The 24,403-nt window shown below is 51.1% G+C and overlaps 2 protein-coding genes across 4 annotated transcripts; one reads left to right on the top strand and one right to left on the bottom strand.

The window, feature by feature from the left end:
* The first annotated feature begins 1,745 nt into the window (after positions 1–1,745).
* Positions 1,746–9,658, top strand: RWDD1 (RWD domain containing 1). The gene is made up of 7 exons (XM_078618401.1): positions 1,746–1,988; positions 4,857–4,925; positions 5,304–5,434; positions 5,752–5,895; positions 6,657–6,792; positions 8,404–8,466; positions 9,130–9,658. The coding sequence occupies exons 1-7, from the start codon at positions 1,919–1,921 to the stop codon at positions 9,252–9,254; spliced, it is 738 nt and encodes a 245-aa protein (XP_078474527.1). The 5' UTR covers positions 1,746–1,918; the 3' UTR covers positions 9,255–9,658.
* Positions 8,833–23,064, bottom strand: ZUP1 (zinc finger containing ubiquitin peptidase 1). 3 transcript variants are annotated; one of them, XM_078618400.1, is made up of 11 exons: positions 22,727–23,062; positions 19,886–20,472; positions 18,816–18,948; positions 17,643–17,744; positions 16,809–16,921; positions 16,073–16,241; positions 14,478–14,675; positions 13,545–13,713; positions 12,795–12,961; positions 11,849–12,096; positions 8,833–11,053 (listed from the first exon to the last, which is right to left on the bottom strand). In XM_078618400.1, exons 2-11 carry the CDS (start codon positions 20,465–20,467, stop codon positions 11,006–11,008), a joined length of 1,929 nt encoding a protein of 642 aa, XP_078474526.1. In that variant the 5' UTR covers positions 20,468–20,472; positions 22,727–23,062; the 3' UTR covers positions 8,833–11,005. The 3 variants fall into 3 exon arrangements, with proteins under 3 accessions (XP_078474526.1, XP_078474524.1, XP_078474525.1); XM_078618398.1 differs by having other exon boundaries at positions 8,833–12,096; positions 22,727–23,064; XM_078618399.1 differs by having other exon boundaries at positions 8,833–12,096; positions 22,751–23,064.
* Between the last annotated feature and the right edge of the window lie 1,339 nt (positions 23,065–24,403).

Genomic DNA, 24,403 nt, shown 5'->3' with positions numbered 1-24,403 from the left:
TATACCAGGCGAGGTAGTTAACATCTCATAGCCACCGTGATGCCCTTATTTAGAGCTGTCGATTGGTTCCCAAAAAGAATCCGATTTTATCCTTCTGTTTTGTTTAAAAGTATCAATCTAGTAACTCAACTGAGAGAATCAGCTCATCCTTAGCCATAGATCTTTCCACATCTGTCAGCTGCATCGCTCAAAAAGGAATGCAGAGGCACTTATCGGCGTATTGTGTCGATGAGGATTGTGAGAATAGACTGATCGAAATTTGCAATTGTGTTCGTTGTACACAGCATTAATTCACATTTAGTTTATGCCAGTGATGGGCAATGCATTCATTGGTTTATACCAGTGAATGTCAATGCATTGGTTTATGCCATTGATGGTTTATGCCAGTGATGGCCAATACACCAATGGGGTGGATCTCAACGGCCTCCGCGGTCCATCAGATCATAGAGCTTTGACTAACAATTATCTGGATTTAACCCTATAATATAGTAATGTACTAGAGATGTAAAGGTACTAACGCCATCTATTGGTAGAAATTATGACTTTAATGTAACCATTTGTAGTCGTGGATTTTTATTTTCCATCAGCTGTAACCAATCCTGAAACGGGAAGATTTCTCCACAAATCTGTCTGTCGCCTGATGAAGCTGGTTGTAACTACTGGCGAGACGTCGTACTCAGATTGTAAATGTTGTGGATTTACTCTCCAACACACCGTTGGTACAGAATTAGTAAAGAATTGGCACGTTCTGTTTACGTGACAAACCTTACTAATTGTCTGTGTTGGGTGGTGGCGGGTTTAACGACACATTTATATTTACGCGATCTAACAAAAAAAACCTCTTATGAATCCTGTATTGTTGTGTTGTGTGCTGATGTTCGTGTTTGTTTTGATTTCTCCCGAGATCCACCAGTGGATCGCGATCCATATTCGCCACCGCTGGTTTATGCCGAACTTCTGACAAACCTTCAGTGATGATGGGTCCGATGTTGTACACCAACACACCACCTATGATATATGTTTCACGTTTAAGGCCACACAGTTTTATTGACGAATGTGCCGAGTGTTCTGTCAATTCATGTACAGCTGGATGTCGATCTACCACACTTCACAACACACTGGGCCACCAATGTGACCGACATCGTGGGGAGGCCCTCATACAGCAGTGGGTTGCAAGCTCTTCATATCCATGTACTGTATACGTCCTACTGGTTGTAAGGCACTCCTCTACGTACGAACGAGTTAGGTTCCAGAGATGTGTTCGTAAATCGATTTGTTCGTAAGTCCAACTTTACTCCTGTCGATTCCAAACGTGTCGTACGGCATGTGCACTAAACACGGGGAATGGCTTTAAAAGTTGTATAATCTCCTCTACATGTAGATGCCACTGGTTCTTCATGTTCTGGAGATGTAGATGCCACTGGTTCTTCACGTTCTGCAGATGTAGATGCCACTGGTTCTTCATGTTCTGCAGATGTAGATGCCACTGGTTCTTCACGTTCAGCAGATGTAGATGCCACCACCGCCATCTATTGCGCGGCGGTTGAACTTACGACTCTCGGTCCGAACAGGCAACCTGGACGTACGGACCAGGTTTGTTCGTATCTCTGAAAGTTCGTAAGTCGAATATTCGTAAGTCGAATGTTCGTAAGTCGAATGTTCGTAAGTCGAGGCGCGCCCTTGCCTCGCGCGTTACCGACAGCACACAGCGAAGGTCCCGTGGCGCCACGCGGCCCCTTTAAAGATTGCCGATCGCGCGATCGCGACTCCGCGAGCCAGACCCGAGCAATCGCGCGTCGACTCCACGTGTCGCTCTCTCCACCACTACCACCACCAACAACCACCACCACCACCTTCCCCCTTCCACGCGTCACGATTGTACGGCCTATGGGGGACTAGGCGGGCGAAGTCGACCGCGATGGACTACGAGGAGGAGCAGAGGAACGAGCTGGAAGCGCTCGAGTCAATCTACCCGGACTGCTTCTCGGGTGGGTTACGGGTGCGCCGAGGTGCGAGCCCCCGCCTTGCCTGACCGCACGGCCAGGGGATCTGATCCGTCACGGGCGGTGAATTCAGGCGAGCCCGGGGCTGCGCGAGTTCGCCGACGAGGCCTCGGTGTTGTCAGAACTTTATCGGGGTTCACGGTGTGCGCCGTGTCTTGGGTGCCGCGCCAGAACTGCTCGGGGTGTGGGCGTCTTCACGGTTTCACGACGACTCTGTCATGGTTCACTGAGCCAGCACTGCCAAGAAGCTGGGCTCAAGCCCCGGGGCTTTTCTGTAATCCCACTGGGAAGGGTTCGGCGAGTGGCTGTATGGGAGACGGTGAGCCAGCGGTCTGCTGTCTTTGGTGTGAGCGCTGTCAGGTTGCGTGTCTGGTTCAGAGTGGCCGTGACACTTGCTTCAAGTTCTTCCCTGCATGCGCTCATTGCCGACTGGGCTCAGAGTAACAATTCCCCCACGCTTGTGAAGCCGTCTTACTGACGCGCCACTGCGCGGATTCAAACTCAGGATGTGGCGGTGCCAGCTTCGTGCTCTTGACCATTGATCCACCAAGCCGTCTGAGAGTGAAATTCCTACGCGTAGAGGACGTTTGTTGAACTTCTTTCGCACCGCACGTGGACAACCGTGCTTATTGGAGGTGCGGGGGGGTGTTGCTTCCCCAGAGCCTCTCCAGGCTTTGAGCGAGGGCCGGTCTATCTTCGCTTGCATACACGTGTGTGTTTTAGCTCCATACCTAGACCCACGTCTGTGTTTTATCTCCATACCGAGCCCCACGTGCATGCAACTGCAATATATATTGTCTCTTTAATCCGTCATCTTGGCATGTAATTGCGTTATAGGGCCTGGGTGGTTGCGTTTGATTGTGCGTGATGAGAGTGTTTAAACAATGCAGTCATTTTAATTTCTGGTTGAACAATTTGCCATTAAAGTACCGTGTTTTAGATAAATGGACTCAATTAAATGGCATCAGGATTCGGATTACAATTTTGGTGGGTTTTTTTGTCACCCCGAGTGATTTTTTAAAGGTGCAGCCATGAAATGTCTCGCTCATTTGCTGCTGCTGCTGCTGTTGTGTCATGTACAGCGCTTTGAGATAATCGATGAAAAGCGCTCTATAGAGTGATTAATTTACACCACTGCTGGGAGATGAACCTCCTAGCTCTAGAGCTCTTTTATATGGTATTTGCCTACTCTTCCACGCCAGAAATTAAAGAGATGGGAATACCCGCACTTTACCCCACCATTCGTGACCCGACGATCAATTAACTGTGGTATACCCATACCTGTCAACCCCTTATCAGTGCCGACCTGAAAACAGACCAATCGGATCTTATTGGTCACCCCGTGCCCTTATACAGATTTTTTTATGTTGCCCGTATTGAAGCGGCTGTACGCCGTGTAGACTTGAACACTCAATTTCCCTGTACAGGGAAACGGGTAAACCGTGTGGGTTGACACGGTATGTATACGGTACCTTCTAGATATACGGTACCTGTGAAAACTGTGAAGAAGTGGCGGTGGGATTTGCAGCTGTCACGCCGGCAGATTGGACTGGTCACCTTTGCTTGAGAGTAATCATTGCTCATCTCACAAACAGCTGATGCCAGAGTTAGGAATACTGTTTCTTGTTCGGGCAAGTGCCATAATGAGCACATTTATATTCGTATTTATGTATAGTACTTACTGTTATTTGACTGAAATGTTTTAATGCCTCTGTGAACGTGAGAAGCTATTCTAATTATAATCCATCGAGGTCGATTTATGTTTATTATTCAACGTTACATCAATGTGTGGGTGTGTGCGAGACCAATTATTAATTTGGGTCTCATGAAAGGCAGCTTGAATTCTTGATTTGAAAAATTGCTTTAATCGAGCCCACTGTAATTAGCACATATCAGCACTTTGCCTGCATCGTTGCAGTATGTTTGTATGTAATGCATGCACGCGTGGGCTTAATAGTAGTCGCACGCAAGTCGAAACAGGCTCTGCTGTCAGAAATCCTAGCCAGGCACTCGTAACGCCGGTTCTTTGGGGATCCTCATTGCATGGAGATCCCTGCTAGGCGACTCTCAGCCGGCACCGTTGGAATCCTGGGTTCAAATCCAGGTGATTAAACAGAGTTCGTACCTTGTTACGTAAAGTGCTCTCCTTAAGTATGACGCAACAGTCAAGGAGACTGAGTGAGTATTGGTGAGATGGGTTGGGTGACTTGGGGATAATGCCCTGTCGATAATGAGCCAGTGCCACCGAAGGCCTGGGTTCAAATCGGGCCGGGGTTTCAGTTTAGTGAGTTACACACACAAAAGTAAAAATGTTCAGCTCTGAGAACCAAATGGTTTGGTTTGCTTGACATGCGCCGAACACTCGTCGCAGAGCAAGTAATATGTGTGCCTCTTGTGTGAACATAGAGGTCTGCTTAAATGACCTTGGAAATACTTGTACAGTGGTTATATGGATCATGTAACAGGGCTGTCCTCTGACAAAAGGCGGTGCGCAGCTCGTTGTAGGAATTTGAATAGGAATATTATTCATGACAAATGGCAATAGCACCATTTGAATAAAATTATGGGAAAAAATACTCTGAAAATCCCTGGTACAGTAAAACCTTGGATTGCGAGTAACTTGGCCTGCGAGTGTTTTGCAAGACGAGCAATTTTTTTAAATAAATATTAATTTGATAAACGAGCGAGCTCTTGCAACACGAGCAGTACGTGTATACGCTTTGTCTGCCGAGCGTCACGTGATCACAACTGATGTACGAGTGCTTTGGATTACAAACACGTTTCCGGAACGAATTGTGCTCGCAATCCAAGGTTTTACTGTACCTGCTAACAAGTCTTGTCACCCTTTGGCAGTGTTGACAGACGCACCGCCAGCCTTCACGATCACACTGACTTCTGACATCGGAGACGACAGCAATCAAGGTATGGCCACATTACTCATCGTGCACTCGGGATGGGTTGCGGATTTCAAATCTTTTGTTTTTTTCAAGACTTATCATGTTTTGGATTTTCGATCATTTACGTTTTGTAAAATGAATGTGTTCGCGCGAAGTGACGTCACTCATGCCATGTGACACCACCATCCCAGCACTTCACACAGTCACCACCACCATAACCACAACCTAACCACCTGCATCACCAATCCAACCAATACCACCCACTGCCACCGTCCCAATAGCATCCTCAACCTCCACCACCTCTCCCACACCTTACTCAACCACCATCACCACCAATATCTCAACACCCTACTTAACCGCCACCAACCACACGTAATCTCGTCGGTTGCGCTGCGTCGCGCAGATGTGCAGGTCACGCTCAAGTTCACATACGTGGAAAAGTACCCCGACGAACCTCCGCTCTTCGAGGTGGTCGGCCAGGAGAACCTGATGGACGAAGATGTCGCCGACATCACACGGCTGCTGGAGGAGCAGGTGGGGGCCTCGGCGCTGGCAACAGGGCCAGCGATGACCCAGAACCTCCCACATTTTTGTCCACTGGCACATTCGTGCTTGAACAGGGCCAACGATGACCCAAAAATACACATTGACTTTTACCTCTTTTGTTTTACTGCACAACTGAGCTGTGCAAAGCCAGCCTGTTGGAGCTGTGCTGCCGATGGGTTTTTCTTCAGTTGAACGTTTGCGAGGTTTTTTTGTCGCCTCAACCAAGAAATTGGGTGTTGTGCTCGAAATTTGACGGTGCGCTTGTGTGTGTGTGTGTGTCACGTGTGCACGTGTGCAATACCAAGGCCACGGAGAACCTGGGCATGGCGATGATTTTCACCTTCGCATCCGCCGTACAGGAGCGACTCAACGAGCTCGTTGATCAGATGAAAGTTGTCAAAGAAGAGGACCTGCAGCGGCAACAGCGGGAGGCCGAGGAGGCCGAAAAGGTACGGACGAGAGCGGAGCTATTCCACTTGTTGCAGAGGGGGCAAGATGTTAATTACCTTGCCGAGTGTGCAGGAGGGGCATGGGTTCGATCCCGACCCTAACGCCTGTATATTTGGAGTTTGCATGTTCTCCCCGTGGTCGTGTGGACTTTTCTCCGGGTCCTCTGGTTCCTCCGGTTTTCCCCTCCACATTTAGAGGCATGTGTTTCGAGTATTTGGCTGCCATAAATTTGGACGTGATAAGCCACTTCGCTGGGCTATTATTTGTGGCCAGGCGATCTCTGAAAAAAGCTACATAGCTCGGTGGGCCTTCCCTGGTTTAGTTTTTCAGTTTAGCTTGCAGTTTGGGTGTACTCGTCATAACCTAATAGTATTATCACGCTTGTTTACCCAGGAAAGCCTCACTGAGTACCATTACTCTTTTTCCAGAGGGTCCTGCAAAGTTTTTTTCACTTGGGGAGGCATTTGATGACTATTTATATTCCAAATGAGTAATTTGCGGGTAATGTTTCGAATGTCAAATTTGGTTTCCACCGTTGTGCCGCCTCGCTCTCGGGTTGTGGCACTTGTTATTCAGCACGATGTCCGACATCTCACTCCCAAGTGGCGTGAGATTCTTCAGCTCCAGCACGTGTGGAGCAAAACATCGGGACACGCGCGGTACAACCCGAAAACACACACCAGAGAGCGCTCGAAAAATACGTACATGGTCACAGCACAGCATCTTATACCGTGATCGCCCACCCGGTGTGTTGCCCTAGGTAACCTTCCATGGCACACCAGTCACGATCGAAAACTTCCTTTCCTGGAAGGCGAAGTTTGACCAAGAGAGGTTGGAAATGAGAAAGAAGAAACAACTGCGAGAGGAGGAGCAAATTGGGAAATCGAAGCTTTCAGGTAACGTCACGACACGGCTGTCGCATGTCGCCGGGGACCGTGTGGGTACTCCGATCTCTCCCAGGACTGTCTGGTTGGCGTGGATGAGTAGGCGAAATATCCTCCAGAGCAGGGTACTCTCTCCAGAGCTCCCTCAACGGGAGGCCCCTTCTGCCAGTAGTGGCATGAGCAACCAATTGCACAGGGCTGCACCTTCACCTGTTACGTCTTTATATTTTTGCGAGTTGAAAAACATGGTCATGCTGAGAGCCTTCAGTAGAGAAGTTGTGTGTACAGCACACTCTCGCATAGCAGCGCTAATGACGGGGAGGACGGCCGCGAATTAAAAATGGCAGATAATCCAAAAATATACATTTTCTGCAGATCTGTCCCAAAAATCACTAATATAGGTATATCTGTTTTTGTAAGCACAACTAACGATTTAGATAGAATACTAACGATCGACGCGTATGCTCTGCGATAACAACTTTCCTGCTCCCACACAGCAGACTCGGCCTACTAAGTGGGTGATAGCAGAGCCACGCCAATCAACGTCAATCAAACTCCGCCCACTATTGTAAAGATATGCAACTATTGTTCTGTAGAGGCGATCACGTGGATTTCAGATTAACCGGAGCACATATTTGTTCGGTTTAAGCACGTTACTTGTCGTAAACATTTCCAAGAATAACAATGTATAACTGTCGTGATAATTGGTTTTTTACCCTTCTATCTGGCAACAAAACTGACACCTTTTTACAAGGAGTCATGTTTGCACAGACCGCAATACCTGCAGTCATAATACAAACAAAAGACATAACTCTGATAATGTGCACTGTCCTTGAAGTTGATTGGTCCACACCCGAGACAGCTTTCCTTAGAGCCTAGTCTCACATGGGTTGGACCAGATGACGCCAAAAGGCGCACAACTCAACGACAATGCACCATCAGAGTATGAGAGCTCGGGGCAAGCATCTACACTATGGGAACCTCATTTGCCAGTAAAAATATGATAATTGGTTTTTTGTTGTTGCCAGATAGAAGGGTAAAAAACCAATTATCATATTTTTACTGGCAAATGAGGTTCCCATAGTGTATAACTGTCTTTAGATGATTAATTTGGGCTTAAGGGAAAATCCATGAGTAATTAATGTGTAAATCTCAGGTGCGCGGTTAATCCACAAATCGTATAAGTCTACTGTATATATATATCTGCCTGTTAGATCGTGTTCATTTTGACTCAATTACACGTTGTATTTGTTATTAGCTCAGTAAACGAATGTAGCGATGGTTGATGAAGGCAGGCACCACAGATATGGAAACGTCAACGTATAGCACAATGAATTTTGAAAGTGAAAAGTAACATGCGCATTGACCAGCTACCCAGAGGGGCCCTTGTGCTCACAGCAGTGACTTGAGCGCGTGTTATTGTTGTTGGGTCGAAAATATTTGCCTCTCGTGCATGATGAGTGCAGCTAATATGCTTCAGTGACAGACAGTCACTTGTGCAGTGATGGATAATCACGAATGGAAAGGTTCCACCCCTGCTTTAGCATAAACCTCGAGTATAACCGCTGATGTTGAATGGACCCACATGCGCCAACCTCCAACTCTATTTCTCTAAACACACAGGGAAGCAGCTGTTTGAGACGGACAGAAACCTGGACACGTCCGACATGCAGTTTCTGGAGGAAGGTACGTGGGTGGTGCCTTTTGGCAGCACCTTGGACCCGCTTTCATTTCACACACTTATTTGCTCTGGGTGGTGCGGCAGAAATGGGAACGCTGGTAGTCGGCACTCCGAGACGTATGAATGTATGCCAAACTACTTTCACACCGTACGTAGCCACCTGCCCTAATCGGAGGTGCAGGGAAGACGCACAGATCGGGCTGTGCGCGAGCATCCAGTGCTTGATGTTAAGTTCCAAGTCAACCTTCGCTCCGTGGGAGGTGTTTTGGCCGCTTTCTGTGGAACCGCCTTTCCCCCAGCCAGCGTCTGCAGACGCTGCTCCATAAATTCACATTGTTTTGTAAAGACTCACGCAGGGACCCAGGCACCGATAGACTTTCACTGCCCCTTTATTTACAAAACAAATTTGCTCACCTTTCTGTACAGTGCCTTGAGATGTGGGGAAAATGTCCATGCAATATAAATCCACATTGTATAGTACACGTGCGTGTGTGCGTGGCTTCTGGTGTTGCCACAAGTCATCTCCTTCCTTGCCGCGCTGCACGGGAGGTGGGGGGGCACCGCACTGGTCACTGTGGTTCTGTTGGAAGCCGTGAGCAGTGGGATTCATGCGCCCGCACCCCTCATCCCGCACCCCTCATCCCGCACCCTTCCCCCGCCCTGCGCAGGAGACAACGTGGAGGTGGATGAGTCGCTCTTCCAAGACATGGAGGACCTGGACATTGACGAAGACGACGATGAGGACGATGACCCGACCTTTAACCCCGCCGATCTGGACAGTGACGAGAACTGAGAGGCCCCACGCTCGAGTACACTACAAACTACTCTACCTACGCGACGCGTCGGAGGAGCGTGATTGTCGACCCTGGCTGCGTGCGTGCAATGTCGTGTCCCGTGGAGTACCACAGGCCTCCACGATAGCGTGTCGATTCTTTTGTCTTCATTCACCTGCCGGCTTCATATGCACGAGGCTCCGTTTGAAGCGTTGCCTGCCTTTGTTTTACGACGCGGGAGGTGGAATCCTCCAAGCACTAATGTTACTGTCGTAGGACACGCGCAGTAGTGCACACAATGACAAAGTATTATTGGCCCAATTATTTTGAAGCTCGCTCGTCGATTCACCCGCTCGTGTGCACGCCTTCCATCTCATCACGACAACCGGCGACGCAACACCGGAATAAACATTTTTACATCGACGCTCGAGGGGTGAATCGTTTGTGATGACAGCATCTCTCAACGGTGATGATGATGGGGGGGGGACTTCACCGGGGCCAAGATCCGGCTCGGCTGGTACGGCAATCGAGCTTCCTTTCACGAATTCAAATACCAACCAAATTCACAAATCATCATCGGCAAAGATTTGTTTTTGAAAAAGTAAGCGTCTACGCCGGGATGTCTCAATTCCCCTAAACTGCTGAAACATAATCGTCAATTAATTATCAAAAGGTGTAAAGGTACAGGTAGACCAAGAAGCGAGGTGGTGTGTCGGGGATGCGCGGGACTGGATGTTGGAGATGATGGCCCAGGATGAGCGAGTTTAGAAGCAGCGCAGGAAGGTCAGGCCCACGTGAGTGAGAGGAAAAACAAGGAGAATCGATTATGTAGGTTCATATTCCGCTTTTTCGGGTTAGATCGCGTAAATGTGTCGTTAAACCCGCCACCACCCGACGCAGCCAATTGGTAAGGTTTGTCACGTAAACACAACATGCCAATTCGGTACTAGTACAGCACACCGGTGTGTTGGAGAGTAAACCCACAACACAACATTCACAATGTATGTACGTAGAAATTTCGCACCGTACGTAGCCAACCGTGCTAATCGGAGGTCAATCATGATCATTTACCACCAGCTTCACTCGGTCATCAGAACATGACATCATCCACCACTTTAAATATTTTCCTCATCTCAGGGCTGGGTATGAGTATCACGTGGTGGGGCTACACTAACAGGAGGGGCTGAACCCTGGCGTAGGCACACGGGCGTCATTGTGCGCAATCACAACCGTACTTAAAAATACATTTCAAAAATATAAAAACGCTTTATTGCAAGCTTTAAAAAAGACTGTGATCTATCCCTGGGCAGACTTGGTGAGTATCTGCAGCTCTCACTGTGATGTTTGAGTGGAAGATGGCAGCCTTAACCCGGCCCACTGTTAAGTGAGAAAGCGCGACCTCGTGCCACCATCAGCCTGGCGGCCGAACCTCAATCGACGATCTCCCAGCCTGCAGCGCAATGAATCGAGCCATTGTAATGTTCTTAACTTGACGACGTTGTTTTGACCACCCTGTCCGTACACAAGGCACCAGGCACGTTTGGCAAACAGAAGGCGCAAATCTCCAAACCGCAATGCATTTGTGGACGCCACGGCCGTCCTGAATCCTGACATCGTCATTTTAGTCTCGTCGACTTTGGGACTCGTTGCAGCAAAGCGAGGCAAAGGCGTTCTCGGCCGTGTCGAGTGACGGGAGGGTTGGAGGGTTCCCCCCCCCGCTTGTAGGGGCGGCAGGGAGCGGGCCGCCACGCGGTCCCCCAACCACGGTGCGTCAGGGAATCCTCTCGGTCACGAAAACCTGGGAAGCCGTGCGACGGGCCTGCGTCCGGAGAGCAAAGAATACAACGATGGCACAGAGAGAGAGAAGTTAGTTGGTACGTGCCGGGCATGGGAGTGCGCAGCGAGAGGTGCGGGCAATGGAGAGAAATCGGTGGAGTGATTTACGACCGGACTGTGACGACGAGTGACGAATCGCCCCTTGAAAACAGTCCACTGGTAATAGGTTTTTACCCTTCCAACTGCTACAAAACTTGACACCTTTATACAAGGGATCATGTTTGCAATAACCACAACACAAGCAGTCAAAATGCAAACAAAAAGAAACAACTCTGATAATGATGTTATTTGTTGAGAGATGGCAACGGCTTAGGGAGGGTAACCCAATATACGTTTCACGCTTTTATGTCGCGTACAAAACACAAGATGAATGGGCGAGGAACCTACGGCCTGATGAGCCTCGTTTCTTCCGGCTTGAGATGGAATCGAGGCCCACAAGCGATATTTGTCCACCACTGCGAGGACCTGAGCCGCACTAATCGGGTGCTGGGGGGGAATATTTCCGACCTGGCAACACCGTTTCTAGTTTGGAAGGGCGTCTCGCAGTGACAGAAGTGACTTGAGATCTGTTAATGTGTGGTTACCCTCCAGAGATCTGAAAACAATCCTATTTGGTGCCAAATATGTATCCGGTTTTATACCGGATACATATTTGGCACCCCTCCTAGCTTTGCACCCTGGGCATCCGCTCTGACCGCCCACTCCCCTATGAGGCCGTGCCCTCTTGTCTGTAGGGGAGGTGTGTGTGCGTGTGGCCATGACTCTCGTACGCGCTGACCTCTCTCTCTGCGTCGGTGAGCTCCGTCGTTTCGGCCGCCAGAACCTGGTATTGGCGGTGCCGCAAAGCCCCGACGGGCCGACGGAACGGGCGGAGAGCTGCGGTGGCAGCGGCGGCGGCGGCGGTGTTACCGGTGGCGGCACGGAGTAGCCGGTCCGTTGTCTGCGCGCTGTGCGCCGGGTCGAAGATTAGGAGCCACAGAGTGCCATCTCGCCTCTCCTCCAGCCCCACCACCGTGCGGCTGTGACCTGCACAGCAAGGTCAGAAAGGTCAAGGACAATAAGGAGGGCTATCACTCACAGCAGTGTGAAAATGCTGAGCAAAAACATCACCGACAAATAGCAGCGATATCAACAACCTCAGAAACGGCATCATCAGCAACGCTTATATTATTGGTGACTGTAGGGGATCTGCGAGCTATCACGCACTCGCACCACGCAGACATGAAATCACACGCACTAGACGGGGGTCAAGGGTTAAAGGGCACTGACGTCGGCATGCGAGATGGAGATGTGTATTGGGAACGTGTATTGGGAACGAGGGCGGAGATGGAGGGTTTAAGAGGGGCTGTTAAACGCGTGTTCGGGGTTGGTTTTAGGAACGAGTGTGGCTGTGGTTTAAAGAATAAAGAAGCTCTTCACCAGTCTCCGACTCCTCTTCAACTGTACCAAGTGGGCAATGCAGAGAAGACCCGAGCACAGTTTAGCTTGTTATTAAATTTGTATTCCCATTTGTTACATTGTCGATACTGCGTTGTTTGCGAACATTGTATTTCGTCTGCAGTGACTTCCTCAGTGAGTAATTATCTCAAAAAGCCCTTTGCTCTCGTGCCTCAAGATGTACTGCATGGGACGGTGGCGCGGAATTAATTAAGTGGCGACGGCGGCGACGATGATGATGATGACCACCACCAGCTGGCGAATGTTCGTTACGCGCCAGGTCTCACCCTGATGCTGCAGGTAGAGCGGAGGCAGCCGAGTGGACACCACGAGCTGAGCCGGCGGGGGCACCCGCTCATGACTCCCGCCCCGGAAGTAATCCGTGACCCACGCGAAGAGCAGCGGGTGGGTGCCGCCCTCCCCCGTGGCGCGGTGGAAGTCCACGACACGACAGCTGTGCACGCGGGACCAGTGGAGCAGATGGGAGACCGTCAAACTAAACTATAAACTATGTTTTATTCTAGCAGGTAAGGCCCACTGAGCTACATAGCTCTTTTTCACAAGTGACCTGGCTATCACAAACGATGGCTCAACGAAATGGCTTATCGTCATGTGGACATTTAGAGCAGCCAAATACTCTAAAAGCGTGATGTGGAGGGAAAAACTGGAGGACCCGGAGAAAAATACACGTGACAACAGGGAGCGAGAGAACATGCAAACTCCAAATATGCAGCAAGTATCATCAGGATCCGGATCGAACTCGCGACTTCCTGCATACCAGGCGAGGGAGATAACATCTCGCCACCGTGGTGCCCAAATCAACACGGCAAAGCAAGGCGGCAGGGCGGCAAGCTGGCGCAAGGGTGCTGCTCGTGCCTCGGCTAGAATCGCCCGGGTTCGATTCCCAACTTGGGCGCCGTTCTGTGTTGAGTCTGTATGTCCTCTCCCCCTACTCCGCATTGGTTTCCTCACATAGCGACACAAAACAATACGGTGTAACCGGTATTTGCTGGTCACACCGCACACACCGCACGCACCGCACTCGCTGCGAGGTGAGCAGGGCGTAGAGCTCCGTGGTGCCGATCCAGGCGCGCGTGCCCCGCAGCTTCCCGGCGAAGTTGGACGCCCCCTGCGGGTCGAACCCCTGCTCCCACGCCGCCTCCACCAGCGCCTGCAGCCGCGGGATTCCCGGCATCCGGGCGCCGCCTGCCAAACCAGGCCAGAGAGGGGGCGGCATGAACTTTAACCCAGTGGGACGAAGTTGTGTACATACCCACGATGCATATATAAAGCGGAACTCTGTTCTGTCTGCAAATTATCCAGGTTAATCGATAAAACATTACACAAAAATGTGTCGTAAGCTCGTCCACCACCCGACGTAGCCAAACAAATGACATCGTCACGCGTTCAAGCGTTAACGCACCATTATTGTTTCGGCTCACCGGTAAGTTGAAGAACAATTCTCACAGACCAAGTCAATCAGTCGAATGAGACCTGATTATTTGGTGATACTGCATTGGCAGTGGTGCACAAGCACACACAACGTGAACCTCAACAGGTTTGTTAAAACATTGCCTGAAGAGGACTAATAAATACGAGGCGACGTTTCGGGCAATGACCCTTATTCATTGCACTTAAATTCCGATATATAGCACGGCAAATTATATGGAAGCAACCCAACTTTGACTCACCATTGCCCATTCTCTTCCTCTACCCTCCCCTGGCTCCTCCAGTCCTTCCCGTCCCTCCCATACCCTCTCGTGATCCCTAATTACCCTTCGATCACGGTCACTCCTTATAGCACGCCCCCCACCGCCTACATCATTTCATTCTGTCGCCGTTTTTTTTCTCTCCCCAAAACCACATCTTGCGCCTCGAGCGATGGGCACCCTGTAAATAAAACAAACTATTCGACTATCAGATTTCCAGGGCGCGCGGGGTGGGGGGGGGGTAGACGCCCACGTTTGTACCTTGCAGCCCCAGGAAGCTGAAGCGGTCGAGTGGCGCCAGGCTCGACATGAGCATCTGCAGGTTCCTGTAGCCGCAGCCCCATCCCCGGTCGCCGCCATCGCCCCGGTAGTGGCTCGTGTCGGCAGCGAGCCAAACGCGCGCCACGTCCCGCACCGCCGCGCCCGTGCCGTAGGCCCGTGCGAGCGCCGCCGTGAGGCCTGGGATCCCCGCCGAGCGTGCGGTCAAGTGCCGGGCGGCGGGGGGAGGGAGAGGCTTCAGCTAGCACAGGACCAGAGGCGTTCGTGCATGCGCATAGATTCTTAACACGCGCTTGTACTCGGGAGGGATTTAAAAGGTTGATGAAGCTGCAGACCTGCAATTGCGTGCTCGTGTCATCGCTGGTGGAAGGGGCTCCACCGGAGGGAGCTCTTGCGAGCCTCTCAATGGGGTATTTTGGTCTAATCTTCCACGCTGAATGGACGTATTGGAAGAGGTGGGAGCATCCAAGCATTACCCACCATGTGACCTGCCAATCGGTTGACTGTGGTGCACCCATTAACAACGCTAGGCTTGAAGTATTTAATCGATTATCTTAATGATACATTCCAAGCTGCACAATGAGATGGCACCATGCCGAATCCCCCAAGCGTGTTGAGTGCCGTGCGTCGGGAGTTCATTTAAATCGGTGAATTGTTTCCCGGCTAACATCCCCCCTCCTCGTGTGTTCAACGTCGTGCGTCGTTCCGTCTTGCTTGTTCTGCCCCAATCATTCAAGTCTCGTTCATTCCTGTAACCCGACCGTGATATTTCCGTTTAACCCTTTCCCGTTCCGAGATGACTACAATTTGCAGGGTGGGCGGTGTCCCGTTCACCGCCGAATCTCGGAACGTGCGAGCGGCTCAGCGTTAATTTTATTTGGAGAGGCGTAGCACCGTTGTTGTTTTTTTGAAGACACCGTACTCAACGCAGAGATATGTAGCGACACGACCACACTCCATGATAGCTGGCGCCAAACTGTGCCACACCCCCTTCCGCATGTCCTTGTGGGAGCCTTAGTACCGATAAAGTTATTTTATTTTTTCTTACAGTTCCGTTCTGATGACGTACACGTATGTCACGTACGTCATCGGTTTCGTTCCAATAACGTACATGTACACATACGTCATTGGAAACGGAACGGGAAAGGTTTCATAATTCGTATAAACTGTAAAAAATATACCAATTATTATACCGACGATTCGATGGTTCGTGGTCATGAGAATCGATTAGAAAAGTACTATACTGTTTATATTTTACTAGGTAAGGCCTACTGAGCGATATAGCTTTTTCAGTAGTGACCTGGCCACAAATATCTCAATGAAGTGGCTTATCATGTGGAAATGTGACCATGGAGAGAACACGCAAACTCCAAATATACAGCAGCAGGCGTCAGGGTCGGGATCGGACCCACGACCTCCTGCACACCAGGCGAAGTAGTTAACATCTCCTAGCCACCGCGGTGCCTTGTTCTATTTGACCAGGTAAGAAGGGGCTACACCGCCGCCCTCTGTCTGGCTTACCCCGCCGCCGGACGCCGCATGCTTCGCGTCGGCGGTGTTGCCGGGCGGGCCCTCACCAGCGGTGCGCGTGTTGCCGTCGTCGCGGCCGTCGGCGAGGCCCTGCAGGAGCTGCGCGCGGCGCTCGTGGAGCTCCAGCGGGGAGATGGCGCCGCGCTCCATGTCCCTCTGCAGGCTGCGCTGGGCCTGGCGCGCAAAGCCCCCGCGCCCGTCCATGCCGTGCTCGCGCTGATGCGTGGAGCGACGGCGGGCGGGCACAACGGCGCGGGTTGTTGAGGCGGCGGTGGCAACAGCACGCTCACGCGGCCCCACGTCGGCCCCCCCCACCCCTCGCTAGGCTTGTCACTGCCGGGGTCGACGTACCCACTTTGGCCGGGTCGACCGGAATTAGAATATTTATTTATACTGGAGGAATCCGATGAACTATAAAGCTCTTTTTCCACAGATGTCCAGGAGGTTTCGCAGATATCCAGGGGAGAACGAAGGGGCCACGGACCTTCACGGCCAGTATCGTATTCACGAATGGAGTGATGGTGCAGTAACACCTCACTGACCAAATCTTTTTGCGAATTCAACGGACCGGGTTTATGGCTCAACGTTGAGTTTGGAAAGCAAAATGATGGCGTCTGGGGTCGCCAGATGGAGTTCGTTTGTACCTCCAGAAAAAATGCGCATTGGGAATTGTTTGGTGATTTGAGTGATGGATTGCACTTCCTGAAAATTTCGGATCATTTCATTTCCCATATCCCACTGTGCTGCGCTGCCTCTGCGGTTGGCGCCCGCGCTCGTTCACACCTGCAGGCGACGGAACTCCTCGCTCTCTCGCCGCTCTTCCTCCTGGCGCCGCACGACTTCCTCGTTCTGCAGCGCCTCGGCCAGCAGTTCATCCTCCAGTGCGCCAACTTCGCCTGCATCCCGGGACGTATGCACGCACACAAACACACACGCACATATACACACACACACAAGCGCACACACACACACGTGTTCACACAGGCATGCAAAAGTGCATACGAACGTTTACACACGCATTTCACGCACTTACACAAAGACAAAGATCCCCCATGTAGCCTGCAACAGACTCTGGGGGCAAGTGCTGTTAGTGACTACCTGCGAAGGCTGGCATGGCAACACGAGGGGGTGGGTAGCCAGTACCACGCCCTGCCGCCTTTGTCTCCCTAGTGGCGATGTGTACACATCGCACCGGGTACTCATTTGAGGCCAAGTCAACCAAGGGCATGCCCAGGACCGGTTCAGATAATCGTCACTGGTGTTGGCTGTGAGCGGGAATCGAACTCTGGTCGCCTGGTCCGTAGCGCAGCGTAGCGCTAACCGCTACACTGCACCCTCTGGGGGTGTAGTGTAGACACGCATGTGCGCAAACAAACACACGTTCGCACGTGCAAAAGCCCACACGCATGCGCGTACACAAGCTCGCATTGTCGCACATGGGCGTATACGCGCGCATGCACTGACGCACGCATGTAGAAACATGCGCACGCGCTCTCGCGTGCCAATCGGTCCGATCGTTACAAAATCGATCAATTATAATTGATTATCACGCCAGCTTTTGGAATCGACAACCGATTCTGCATCTAAAAATCGTTGACCAATGAAGCGGTGACGAACCTCCGGAGAAATGCTGTTCCACGTGCAGCTGCAGCTCCCGTTCCGAGCAGAGGGTGGCGTCGCAAACCGGACACGCGACCCTGCCCACGTTCGGCTCCCCACCTACAGAGGCAACACACCCGCTTGTGAAAGCACCGCCCCCTATGGCCGGCCGCCAGACACTCTCCGCCGACCCTGGAAATAAGCGGCCTGTTTGCACGGGCCTCTGTCAATCCACTGCTGGATGGAGGGCCTCCCCGTGCTGTTGAAGGATCGTGGGGGTTAAGTTGACTGAGAGGGACCCCCTGGTGACAGATGTCCTTGTGCGGCACAAGGTTAACTCCGAGGACAATGTTGCGACGTGGCATTGCGAGAAATATCAAAAATTTGGCAGGTTTTGACCAAGATTCCGGCACACATGGCCTACGTCGTGGGATCTATAACGTGAGGCAGATGCACGCGTATTTTTTCGGTTACTACACCCCGCATCGTTTACCGGGGGAAGCCTGCCGGATTCAGACAACGAACTTTGGCAGGGAGCTCAAAACGAGCTTCCAATGGTCCACGTCACCGCCCCTATCATGCCATGGGCTTCCTTTTCCAGCGTCATGGATTCCTATGTCACGAGACATAGGAAGTGAAATCTCCTCACAGGGGGAAGTGGTGGGGTCTATCGCTGCAGACAAGTCGATGTGTTCGGCAGCAGTGAGCTCGGGCGGTGGTGACACGCGCCCGCGATCCAGCGCTGTGGGGGAGGCGAGGGTTGGTGGGTCGCACACACACACGTTGACAAACTCTCTTCCCCTGGGGGTCAAGAAGGAGCCATACCCTGGGTCGCCGGCGAGAACGCGGTGCAGCAAAGTGCGGACTCCACCCGTTCCATCTGTTTGGGATAGCGTTTCCCCCTCGCACGTGTGGGTTTTCTCCAGCCGCTCCGATTTCCTCCCACATGCAAATGCTTATTAATTGACTGATAACACCTTGATAGACAGAGGACCGCAGAGCTTAGGCAATTTGTTGGCGCCGGCTCACCGCATGGCTGCCCTTCCTGCTTGTCTGTCTGTGGTACCCGGCACCTACGAGTCGCTATCCGTCTCTCAGAGAGCGAGCGATTACTGTGCGGACCGTCGCACGTTCACACTTGTATTAATTACGACTGCCATTGGCGTCATAGGCATTTTAAACCTCCGGTACCTTGACTTGACGGTCGTGACGCGGCCTTCTGAGGAGTGTCCAAGGCATCTGCGTGGACACTTTGCAAATGCTGCAGGATCTGCTGTTCCCCCGACTCCTTCAGCCCGCAGAACGGGCACTCCACGCGTACGTCCTACGAGACGACAGCCACGGACACAACTGCCAAAATCAATACCCAATGGTAATGCAGCATGCTTATGACCAGACCACCCAAAATACTATCTTTTCCAGAAGCGACCTGGCCACAAATGATTGCCCAATGAAGTGGCTTATCGTGTGGAAATTTACAGCAGCCAAATACTCTTAAATACGTGTTTATAAATGTGGAGGGACAAAACCGGAAGACCAGGAGAAAAATCGACGCGACCACAGAGAGAACACGCAGACTCCAAATATACAGCAGCAGGCGTCAGGGTCAGGATCGAACCCACGACCTCCTGTATACCAGGCGAGGTAGTTAACATCTCACCACTGTGGCGTGTAATGAGTTTGAGCTCTTCAGATCTTTGAAGTTAAGCAGGACTGAGCTTGGATAATGTTTTAATGGGTGACCACCGTGCATAAAACGGGCGAAAAATAATAACAATTTTTTTTATATAAACGCCGTATACGGCAAGGTGTCTCGGAGCGATCCACTTCACATCTCATACAATCGAGAGAGTACCCCCAGTCGCAGCTATCCCTGTGTGCACAAAGTGACTCAGCACCTGGCCAGTGAGGAGGTGGCAATGATTGCTGCTGTGTGTAACTGCGATTTGAGTAATTTGGTGATTTTAGAATTTGCCAAATTGGTTGTTGGCCGCTGCGGGGTTACGTTGCGAGCAGCCGAGGTCAATGCAGCAAAAATCACTGAAGAACTGTATTTTGTCCTGACGTCTATGCTTCCTGCCTTCACCAACCTGCACTGACCAGTGGGGTGACGTATGGTCAAAATAATTACGAGCCGCATGGCATGGCGACGCCCTCATCAAGCAGTGAGTTGACAAAAAAGGCCACACGTAAAGAGTCGATAACAAAGCCATCAACTTCCATAACAATTTCACACGAACCACGATCTCACCGCAACGCACCTCCACGCCTTTTTGTCTGCAACGTGAGGGACTCGGAGCCTCCGCCTCCTTGGAGCCACGGTCAGAGACGCCGCCGTCTAAACGCCGCCGTTCACTCCGGGATTCCCCGAGCCTGCCCGGGAAGCTGCCGTACTTCTCCCCACGGGGACGGGTCGAGTCAGCGGCTCGTGCGGCGACCACCGGCTCAGCGCCGTCAGTCGTGTCGGCACCATCCGGCGAGGATGTTGCCTTTTGGCCGCCGCTGGGGCTGCGACTCTTCCGGGGGCCTTGTGAAGGTGCCGGTCGCTGTCGAGCCGAACTCAGCGCATCGTCAGCCTCTCTGCCATCCGCCCCACCTCGCGCTCCGTTTTCCTGACTGGCGGGTGACGGCGGCGGCGGCGGCAACGGTGAGGGCACGCCAGAGCTCGTCTCCGCGTGCGCCACGGCGATGTGGTAGTGGAGCTCGTCGAGGGAGATGCTCGACAGGGAGCAGAATGGGCACGAGGGGGAGACCTCGGCGTGGATGAATAAGTGCGTCTGCACCTCGGACGCCGACAGCCCCACCTCGCCGCAGATGACGCACGAGTGTGTGGCCGAGGACATGGTCCCTGGGAGCAAGGAGAGCAAACAGGTGTAGGCAGGCGAGCTGGGCAAGGCAATGCAACGTGGGCGTCTACTTAAGCGACAACAAAAACGAAGCACTTTCGTGGTGGCACTGTGACTAGAGCAGGAGTGTATGGAGTGTTTGGCCAAGGGCATGCTTGCTGGGAAAGAGAAGGCTTTTTCGACAGGGTAAGCTGGGAAAGCCAGGCCAATGAAGGTACCTTCCCCGATGGTAAATGTCATCATTTTTCAGGGGGTTGCGCAGTGGCTACGTGGTGAGCAGCAGAAGTCGGTGCACAAACAAATTCATTGCTGTAATGCACTTCTATGCTCCCACGTCTATCCTTATTGCCATCAAATAAAATGTTTACCACGTGGTATTCATGCTCTTCTTCGAGTGCAAGGGCATAAAGAAGGCAACGTGTTTCACAGACGATTCTAGTCTGCAGTCGTGTCACAGTAGGGCGGAGATGCTGCGATGTCGTTCTAACCACATCGGTAATATGCAAGTGATTTTCAACCACCCCGCACTGACCAGTCTGGTGAAGTATGGTCAAATTACCTCGACGAGCCGCACGGCGTGGGAGGCTCTCATCCAGCAGTGGATAAAATCGCTCTACATGTACACAGGTGCATTTATATCAAACTCACAGTACATGTGTGATTTGATACTGTACAGTATTGCATGGGGTAAACGAGATGACACGGGTTTGTACTTGGCTAATCAGTTCCTCTTTCTGCCTCTCTGTAAATAAAATTAATGCGCCAATTATCTCGCACTGTTTAGCTTTCACTTCCTTTTCTCTGTTCGTTATCATTCTTCTGGTCTATGTCACAGCTGGTACAAAAACAACCGCCATTCGCCACTAAGTGGCGGTGACGTCACCACGACGCTTGTGCCAGGCTAGGTGCACGTTGAGGCCACGTCAAGTGTTGAACGCCGCCGGCAGGAGGTTACGGGGCAGACCCAGCAGGTGCCACGGGTCCACTGACTGAGACGAGTGGCCGATGCACCACCTCTGCTCCCTACTGTGCCAACTTGCTGTGCTTTAGACACCCGGCGCTCCAACTGCCCAGTAGCGTCCTTCACGAGCCTCCTCCACTGAGGCCGATCTTGACACCGCTGGTACCAGTCATCGGCAAGTCCTCTCAGCTCCACGTCCTCCTGTACCACATCACTCCATCTCTTCTCTAGCCCGTGCCGCGCCCGTTTAGCCCCCTCGATCCGGTCGAATAAAAGCTGTTTAGGCATGCGGTGGCTGGGCATGCGGGCTACATGACCCAGCCGGTACTGGTAGGGGACTGTATTAATACACACCGACTGAAAACGTCGTCAGACACATTGGTATGTTGCTTGACTCGAACCGATGATTCTTATATGACGATGTTTCTCATCATGTACGGATCTGATCTCTCTGTTATGATGGGGTTACCTATCATTTACACGTTTGATTGTTTTTGCTGTGATGAGAGTTCTCTTAGTTTAAAGATTGATTTCTCAGTTATGATGAGATTTCTCCTCATTTACAGATACGAGTAATGGTTCTTGTCATCATCAAACGTGGTCTTCAAAAACACAAACGAGAACAATTCCCCACCTCAGACTTGATCACGACAAGTCAATATTACGTAATATTATACGATTCAATACATGATGCAGATTATATAACGTCAATTACAGGATGTAAATGGATAAATATGATGTAAATATACTAGATACAGAAAGAGAAACACGTAGATTCGAAAACAGACGCGTGATAATCACGTCGCGTTTCCGAGACGTGTACATGTGTATCCATCTACTGGACATCTGTGGGGGAAAAGAGCTTCATAGCTCATCGGATTCCTCCGTGAGAAGTATCCAGATGTATGTTGAACTTCTTTCGCACCGTACGTTGCCAACCGCGCTAATCGTCGCGCAGTAAACGAGTCAATCCACTGCCGATTGAGGGTCTTGCCAGGGCGTGCGGATCGTGGAGATTGCTTGACCGAACGTCATCAAATGCAGAGTGCAAGTTTGTAAAAGCCAAGTGATCGTTTTGAGGGATTCGATATTTAAATCGGTGTCGTGAACGGAACGCGACGTTGAGGCGGGACATGGCTCAGCATTGCTGTTATCGCAGGGAAACTCCGAAATTCTGCATTATAACACATTATAATAACAGCCCCACAAAAACAAGCCCTCTTTGTCTCTCACCAACTCAGCAGACGGTAAAAGTAAAACACGGCAATGTGTTTTTTTAAACGTAATCAACGCACAGGATCGGTGTCGGTGAGGCCTACGCTTCGGCGCGGGCAGTCCCGGCGGGACGTGCGGCGTCTCCCCCGGCAAGGAAACTAGTAGAGGACGGTCTCCCCGGGACCCCGCGGGAATCGCTCTCAATCCGTCCACGGTAACCGGGCCTCTCCGACTTTCGTGACGACTCCCTGCGACGTCCACACACGCAGCCACCGACGGCCGAGAACCGCCGTCACTTTAATTATGGCGAAGTTCACGTTAAGTATTGAATGCGAGCACGCACGGGACGACGAACCTGAAAACCAGCGAGTGCCGGTGCACTGGACTCGCGAGGTGACGTCACTCACATGCCACGCCCATTATGCTAATGAGCAACACATCTCGACTTATCCATCAGTGAGTGACACGTCGGTTTCATTGCGTGCCGTGTCAACCCATCAGGGTTCACAACTCCGTGTTCTTGTGCAGGGAAACTGAGTTTCCAGGTCCATGCGGCGTACAGCCGTTTCAATACGGGCAGCAACAACAACAACAAGATGTTGTGTCTATGTGTTTGTGTTTCTCCCTTGCGATGGGGCTTTGTGGGATGAACGTTGAGATGTATAAGGGGCACCGGTTGACCAATAAGCTCTGAATTGGTCTGTTAATAAGGTCGGGCACTAATAAGGGGTTGACAGGTTTGTTATTGTTACAATAATGAGATAGAACCATATATGATAGGCGACGTGTCGGACGAATGGCCTCTTTTTTCACAGCACATACAGAGAGAGGCCAGAGAGACGAGTGTGTGGGTCGCAGTTGGAGTCTGCACATTCCACCACGAGGCCTGGTGAAAATTATACAATGTTGTGAATCTTGCGAGTGTGGAGACCAATCTCCTTCGCCAATGACCTCATGCAGATTTATACTAAAACTAAACTTTCTATTTTTACCAGGTAATGCCCACTGAGCAATTCCAGTTAAAGAAGCGACCTGGTCATCACAAATTATAGCTCAACGAAGTGGCTCGTCACGTGGGAATGTATAGCAGCAGCCAAATACTCTAAAGTCTAAACGGACGTTTTTCTAAATGTGGAGGAGGAAACCGGAGAGACGCGGAGACAAATCCACACGACCATAGGGAGAACACGCAAACTCCAAATATAAAGACGCCAGGGTCGGGGATCCAACCCACAACCTCCTGTATACCAGGCGAGGGAATTAACATCTCCTACCCACCGTGATGATGATGATGAGAGAGACGCAGACTCCAAATATTCAGCAGGCGTCAGGGTCGGGATCGAACCCACGACCTCCTGCGTACCAGGCGATGGAGTTAACATCTCACAACCACAAATTGGTGCAATAAGCGCTCGCAAACCAAAGGGCTGCATCACACATATCTATACAAAACAGATCGTAAAACAAAATAACAACATATTTTACTCGGAGATCTCATGGAGTGATTTAAGCAGATATGCCATCACCACTTATTGACATAAATAATACAGAACTCCCCTTCTCTGCAGCCCTATTACCCGCAGCAGCTGTTGGATCTGCAAAAAACCCTCAAATTATACACAAATGTTTGCCCTGCGGTTAAGAGGAATAAAATCGCGGAAAACCCCTGCTGAATGTAAATAAATATTATAATTTACTTATTTATTCAGCAACGCCAAACTGAGGCATGTGTCTCTTTCAGGAGGGTCTTGCATGTG

This window comes from Lampetra planeri, chromosome 57, assembly GCF_965212315.1.
Source record: "Lampetra planeri chromosome 57, kcLamPlan1.2.h2, whole genome shotgun sequence".
Lineage (NCBI taxonomy): Eukaryota > Metazoa > Chordata > Hyperoartia > Petromyzontiformes > Petromyzontidae > Lampetra > Lampetra planeri.
Note: the sequence above shows the minus strand (reverse complement) of the source record. Positions and strands in the feature narration are given on the sequence as shown.

What these genes read in the sequence shown, in the direction of transcription:
- ZUP1 (XM_078618398.1), bottom strand. Translation starts at nt 20,467, where the DNA reads ATGTCCTCGGCCACACACTCGTGCGTCATCTGCGGCGAGGTGGGGCTG. An exon ending in CGGCAACACGCGCACCGCTG is followed by an intron (nt 14,676 to 16,072) that starts GTGAGGGCCCGC and finishes CGGGGATCCCAG; the next exon opens with GCCTCACGGCGGCGCTCGCA. An exon ending in CTCACCTCGCAGCGAGTGCG is followed by an intron (nt 12,962 to 13,544) that starts GTGCGTGCGGTG and finishes CCGCGTGCACAG; the next exon opens with CTGTCGTGTCGTGGACTTCC.
- RWDD1 (XM_078618401.1), top strand. Translation starts at nt 1,919, where the DNA reads ATGGACTACGAGGAGGAGCAGAGGAACGAGCTGGAAGCGCTCGAGTCA. An exon ending in AGGCCGAGGAGGCCGAAAAG is followed by an intron (nt 5,896 to 6,656) that starts GTACGGACGAGA and finishes GTGTTGCCCTAG; the next exon opens with GTAACCTTCCATGGCACACC. An exon ending in CATGCAGTTTCTGGAGGAAG is followed by an intron (nt 8,467 to 9,129) that starts GTACGTGGGTGG and finishes CGCCCTGCGCAG; the next exon opens with GAGACAACGTGGAGGTGGAT.